At 34.2% G+C, this 6,809-nt stretch overlaps 1 protein-coding gene across 1 annotated transcript; it reads left to right on the top strand.

Moving 5' to 3' along the window:
• Positions 1-5,222: 5,222 nt before the first annotated feature.
• LOC123208074 (alkane hydroxylase MAH1-like) lies at positions 5,223-5,946 on the top strand. Its single transcript, XM_044625528.1, has 2 exons — positions 5,223-5,738; positions 5,785-5,946. Exons 1-2 carry the CDS (start codon positions 5,223-5,225, stop codon positions 5,944-5,946), a joined length of 678 nt encoding a protein of 225 aa, XP_044481463.1.
• The last annotated feature ends 863 nt before the right edge of the window (positions 5,947-6,809 follow it).

The following is a 6,809-nucleotide window of genomic DNA, read 5'->3' as shown; positions in this document are numbered from 1 at the left end:
TTTATCTATTAAATTTTACGGTTATTGTTAAGAATAAAATTATTATTTAATAAAAATATTTTAAAAAACTAAAAATTTATAACATTTCTACGCCTCAAATTTAAAAGTTAACAAATTCTTTCATCTAAAGTTTGAAAAACTTCATCTCCCCTTTAGGGTTTTCCCAGATGTTGCCAACGACTAGAGACAATGGCGACAGTGGCATTCTCCCCCCCCCCCAGCGGCACTTCATTTCCTGCCATTATTGGCCAACAAAATTAACCAACGAAGATGATTAGGTCATATCTAGATAAAAACGCAATTCGTTTTCATCATAAATGACGAAGACATGTTATTATCATTTGACAAACGATGACGATGCATTATCTTCTTTTGAAGACTAAATTGTCTTCGTCAAGAGATGAAAGAATACCTTTGCCTCTAGCTCTCTTCAGTTGAGGTTGGTTAGGAACGGAAGGGGATTGGCAAAAAAGCTAAGAGAGAGAGAGAACATCGTTGTCGTCTCCAATTGTCAGTGGCACCTTAGAAAAACCCTAGGGGGAAAAGTTGATTTTTTAATCCTTGGGTAGGGGCCAATTTTGTTAGTTTGAAACTTGGGGATGAAATGTGATAAATTTTTATTTTTAAATATTTTTATAAATGATAAAAAAATTTATTGATAGTAATAATAAAATTTAATATATAAATAAGTATTTAAATTTTTAATAATTAATAAATAAAAAATTAGATTTATACCAAACCTTGGGTGAGAAATTGCCATTTGCCCTTCTCATTATTAAAGTATATTGGCATTCCCATCCAAGTATCGGCAAAGTCTCATCAACTAATTTTGAAAATTTAAAATATCTATCCATCAATTATTAAATTTAAAAGAATCCATTAGTAATAAATGTATAATTATTATTTAACCAATAAAATTAAAAAAATAAAATTTTACCCTCCTTTCTTAACTTAATTTTAAAAATAATTTCTTTCCAAATTAGTTTTAAAAACTTACCGGCTCATCTTGCAAGGGTTTTTTTTCTACGTTTTCCAAAGACCATCTCCATCCCTGGCTGCCTTCTCTACTCAGGGCGGAGCCAGCTTCAACCCAGTTCTTTTTTCTCTAAAGCTCTCTCTTACTCCCAAAGCAATCCGAACAGTCTTTGCAAGTTCTGCTTTTGTTTCTCCCACCTGCTTGTTGTGCTGCTATCAGATCTAAGGGAGAGGCTGCCAGAATACCCTATTGGCCCTGAATAAGTTATCAGACCTTATGTAGGACCTGTTGCAGAGAAGCTTGACTCCCCAATACCATAGAGAACCTGGCTTGAAACTGATCGCCGAGGGGCATATTCAAGTTTTGAGGTGTCTGCAGTCTCAGTTTGTTTAGAATCGCCATTCATAAAACATTTCTCTCTACCTCTTGATGTGGGAGCGGAAGCATCAAAATCAAAAGTTATGCTTTCAGTCTCCACCTTGCTATTATATAATAATTTTTCATCCATTTTGTTGTTTGTTGATTCTTCAGACCCAGAAACCGGATCTTGGCTTGCAAAGGTTTCTTCATTATGCTTTTCTTTGCCTATAGAGAATGCGGCTGAATTTTCCAAAATTCCTTCCTCGCTGCCATTGTTTGATTCTTCAGCTGTCGAAAGCAAATGATAGGTCTCCAACTCCCCTTCCTCAGTGTTAATGCTTGATCCGTTGGCTGAAGAAACCAAAGCTGCTTTTGCCGATATTGCTTCTCCAGAAACCAGATCAAGGCTTGCCTAGGTCGTCTCTTTACTGTCATTATGCTTTCCTTCGTATGCAGAAACCATTGCGCGGATTGCCAAAATTGCTTTCTCACTGCCATTATTAGATTCTTCTGCCGCATAAACCAAATCAGAGCTCACCATAATCTCTTCCTCAGTGCTACCATTTGATTCTTCAGCTAGAGCAACAAAAGCAGAACTTGCCGAGAGACTTTTTTTCCATCACAACCTTGCATTTCAATCATTAAAATCTTTATCACGTACTCTCTGAATACTCGGATTGCCCCCACAGTGTGAGAGAGAGCACAGGAGAAAAATGATCTAAGATTGCGGCAGCTTGGTCTCGGACAGGAAGAGACGGAGATAGAGAAAACTCGTAAAAAAATATAAAAAAAAAATAAATCCTAATAAGAGGAAATGCAAATTTTCAAAATTTAAAAAATTATAATTTTTAAAATTAAGTTAAAAAAAAAGAATAAAATTTTACTTTTTCAATATTATTAATTAAATAAAAATTATAAATCTTTTTAACGATAACAATTGACAAATAGGTACATAAAATTGAGATTAAAGAATCTCAATCTTATAAATATCAATATAAATATATGGCCAAACGACTATTTCCCCCACCCAAGGTTTAGCGTTTTCTCAAAAGTCCCCCCTTTAACTATGGAAACACCAAACACCCACCCATGGCCGGTTAGATTTAATCAAACCCTAACGGCTGAAAATTTTATCTCCTTTTGCCCCCCTAAACTTTAAAAACTGAAATTTTTCCCCCCGCCTAAGTTTTAAAAAATGACAGTTTCACCCTAGGTTTGGTTTTGAAATCTCCGGCGACCTCTCCGGCTCCGTTGCCGACGGCCGCTCCCTCCCGAAGCAACCTCTCCTTCCGGCGATCTCTTTCCTCCCATTTGGAGGTCCGATAGGCGCCCGGAGACGTCGTGGGAGACGAAGAACTTCGTCTTCCAAAGGTTTTCTTCTGGGAAGACGAAGAACTTCATCTTCCCGACGAAGTTCTTCGTCTCCCACGGCGTCTCCGGGCTCCTATCGGACCTCCAAATGGGAGAAAGAGATCGCCGGAAGGAGAGGTTGCTTCAGGAGGGAGCGGCCGTCGACAACGAAGCCGGAGAGGTCGCCGAAGATTTCAAAACCAAACCCTAGGGTGAAATTGTGATTTTTTAAAACTTAAGGTGGGGGAAAATTTTAGTTTTTAAAGTTTAGGGGGGCAAAATTAGATTCTATTTTAGTTTATTTTAATATTATAGCCAAAATGACGATTTTACCCCTACCACCATTAGGGTTTGGTTAAATTTAACCGGTCATGGGTGGGTGTTTGGTGTTTCCATAGTTAAAGGGGAGACTTTTGAGAAAACGCTAAACCTTGGGTGGGAAATAGTCGTTTGGCCTAAATATATTAATAAAATAAACGGTATAACCAACATTTTATGAAATTAATAAAATTATGTATACCTATTTTTGATACACAATTTGTATACACAGATGAAGTGTTATCATGTGATTAGATATTTCGTTATCATATGATAAGACATATTTTAAAATCAACTAATTACATGATAACACATCACTATGTATATGAATTATGTATCAAAAATAGGTATATATAATATTACTCTCATGAAATATAACAATACAATTAAGAAAAGACAGAGCTCTCTTGATTCAATTAAATACGTCTACCATTCTTACCATAAATCTCCACCTTTGAAATTTTTTTATTTTTTGTCTATTTTTTAGTCAAATTAATCTCCAAAACAAATTATAAGGTTATTAATAACTGATTTATTCGAATTTTTTAGTGTTTAGTGTGGTTATTTTAATTTTTAATTTATATTTTTAATAATAAAAGTCTTGTCAATGAATGCTCTCCATCATTAGATCTCTCTAACAACGAGATGTATTTTTAAAGATAATGTTTCCCTTTATAGTGTCGGGTGTTTTCTTTTTTCCTTTTTTAAATTGATCATTTACTTGGAATGATAAGATTAATTTCATCTAGTTGAGTGCTATAAATGCAACAATGTAAATGTGTAGCACTTGCCAAATGTGGCATGGTACAAATCAGTTGAGAATCCTATCTTACCAAATATACTTTATGCCCGTTTAGTTGAACTAATATATCATCAATAAAATTATACGTATATATATATTTTTATATATTTTAAATATATATAAAATATATTATCATGTGATTAAATAATTCTAAATTAAAAATAAATAAATATTCAATCAAAGATAAATAAATACTCAATCATAAAATAACTCATTATTTATATATCCAAATTATATACTAAAAATATATATATATAGTATTACTCATTTATTATTTAATAAAAAAATTTAAATGTTAAAGAATATATGGGTTATTTGATTTTAACTCAAGAAGAACTTATAACATATTTAAAATGTTTATAATTTATTACAACCCTTTTCCATAAAAATCATCGGTGATGGGTCTTTTCTCCCTTAAAATATCCTTGTTTCAACAGATAAATATATTGTATTATAATTGTAAAGAGATACTCTACTCAATTTATCAAATGTTATTGAACCCAAATAAAGGTTCAGTAGCCCAAAAATCATATACCGTTTATTTATATCATAACTTGTTAAGTATATTAAATTTATTATTCTTATTGATCACTTTAAACTCATTCATAAATTGTTATTAAACTATTTAATTATACGGTTTTATTACACCATAATCATAATTAATAATACCCATACGGAAATGAATTTTGAACAGGCATGGCATGCATGAATATGGATAAAGATGAAGCATTGCCGTCCTAGGATGCATCTTATTAACATATCTTAATTCATGGATAAAATTTTATCATGCTAATCATCATACATTATATATGTTGATGCTGGCTTGTCCCATTACGTACAATGACTAGTTGTAACATAAGTTCTTCTTCTTGAGTTAACAAAAGCAAGCTCAACAATTCATTTACTGATTGTCACATGCATAGTTTTATTTTAATATATATATATATATATATATATATATATATATATATATATATATAAATATATATATATAAATATATATATAACATAAATGCATATACTATTTTTATGTAAACAATGACTGAACCAAACATTATTCATTAATTAATATGAAATAATAATGTTTTATAAGAAATTGACCTAAATGGGTTGGCCATTTATTTGATTTAACATATGATTAATTAAATGAAAACCTAATTTTTTATACGAACAAGTAAACAACTATCCTTAAAAAAAGTTCTATCTTTTGTACTGAATTTTTGTTGCCTAATGTGGTAAAATTAATGGCATAAAAACCTAATTTTGATCTTATTCATAAAATTAATTGAATTATAATTTTATTGATATAAATAAAATATGAATATATATAATTTTCACACCCTTAGACTTCAAAAATTTCAGTATAAAAACGAAATATTAGCCGGCTCTTTGAGCCATCGTCATAAACTTTCTGCAATGGCGATCATACTTGGTTACATTGACATAGGTCTAGCCTTCATATTTTTATACTTGATACTTCAACGGTGGCTCGACAGGAACGCCCCCGTCAGAAACTGGCCTGTAATCGGGATGGTGCCAGGGCTTCTTCACAACGCACGGCGTATGCACGAATTTGCCACCGACTGCCTGAGGCAAGCTGGCTGGACATATAACGTCAAAGGACCCTGGTTAGCCGGTATGGACTTCGTAATCACCAGTGATCCGATGAATATTCACTACATCTGCAGCAGAAACTTTGGCAACTATCCCAAGGGCCGTGAGTTCAATGAGATTTTCGAAGCCATGGGAGATGGCATTTTCAATGCCGACGGTGAAATGTGGAAAGTTCAGAGGAAAGTGCTGCATTCATTGATCAAGAACGAGAATTACGAGGCGGCTTTAGTTAGAACCATCAACAGAAAAGTGGAAAATGGCTTGTTCCCAATTCTTAATCATGCCTCAGAGCTGAAAACCACGTTGGATTTGCAAGAAGTGTTTCAGCGTTTCACCTTTGATAATATCTGCAAATTGGTTTTAGGGTTACGATCCGGGTTCTCTTTCTGTTGGATTTCCACCAAATGAGTATGAAAAGGCTTATAGCGAGATGGAGGAGGCGGTTTTTACCGGCAAATCGTGCCGGAAAGTTGTTGGAAGCTGCAAAAATGGCTTCAAGTTGGAGAAGAGAAAAAGTTTCGTGTAGCTTATGAAACTTTTTATAAATTCTTGCATGACTGCATCTCGGTGAAAGGAGAAAGATTAAGCGGCGGACAAAAGCCGATGATGAGGAGAAAAAAGAAGAATTTGACTTATTAACAGCCCTTTTGGAAGAAGAGGAAACCATAGAAGATGGATTAAAAAACAGTGGTTTCACAATGACTGATGAACTTTAAGAGACATATCATTCAATCTGATCGGCGCCGGAAGAGACACCATAAGTTCAGGCCTCACTTGGTTTTTCTGGCTCATCGCAACTCACCCATCAGTAGAATCAAGAATTCTTGCAGAAATAACATCAAATTTTCAAAAAAAAGGGGACACTGAGAGACTCATTGGCAGTGCAGGTGAGTTGAAGAAATTCATTTATCTCCACGCCGCCTTATGTGAAACGTTAAGACTATACCCGCCAGTGCCAATCAACCACAAAACGGCGGCGGAAGCAGACGTTCTTCCCAGCGGTCATTTTGTGAAGAGAAATGAAAGGGTGTTGCTTTCGTTTTACACAATGGCCAGGATGGAGGAAATATGGGGAGAAGATGTTTGGAATTCAAGCCAGACAGGTGGATTTCGAAGAGGGAAGGGTTTTGTTCACGTTCCTTCTTATATAAATTTGTAGCGTTTCATGCTGGACCCAGAAATTGTCTAGGAAAGGATCAGAGTTTCATTCAGATGAAGATGGCTGCCATTGTTATCATCAAGAATTATCATGTGCAGGTGGTGGAAGATCATCCTATCTCGACAAGTGACTCCATTGTTCTCATATGAAGTACGGGTTAAAGGTTCGGATTTCCAAGAGAAAGACCTGATGAAGAGGACGCACGGAAATGATCCATGCAACTAAAATAA

Source organism: Mangifera indica, unplaced genomic scaffold, assembly GCF_011075055.1.
Source record: "Mangifera indica cultivar Alphonso unplaced genomic scaffold, CATAS_Mindica_2.1 Un_0134, whole genome shotgun sequence".
Classification (NCBI taxonomy): Eukaryota; Viridiplantae; Streptophyta; class Magnoliopsida; order Sapindales; family Anacardiaceae; genus Mangifera; species Mangifera indica.
The sequence above is the reverse complement of the archived record's forward strand: the minus strand, read 5'-3'. Positions and strand labels throughout refer to the sequence as shown.

Coding starts and splice junctions, on each gene's coding strand:
- LOC123208074 (XM_044625528.1), top strand. CDS start 5,223: ATGGCGATCATACTTGGTTACATTGACATAGGTCTAGCCTTCATATTT. Junction 5,739..5,784: donor CCACGTTGGATTTGCAAGAA/GTGTTTCAGCGT, acceptor AATTGGTTTTAG/GGTTACGATCCGGGTTCTCT.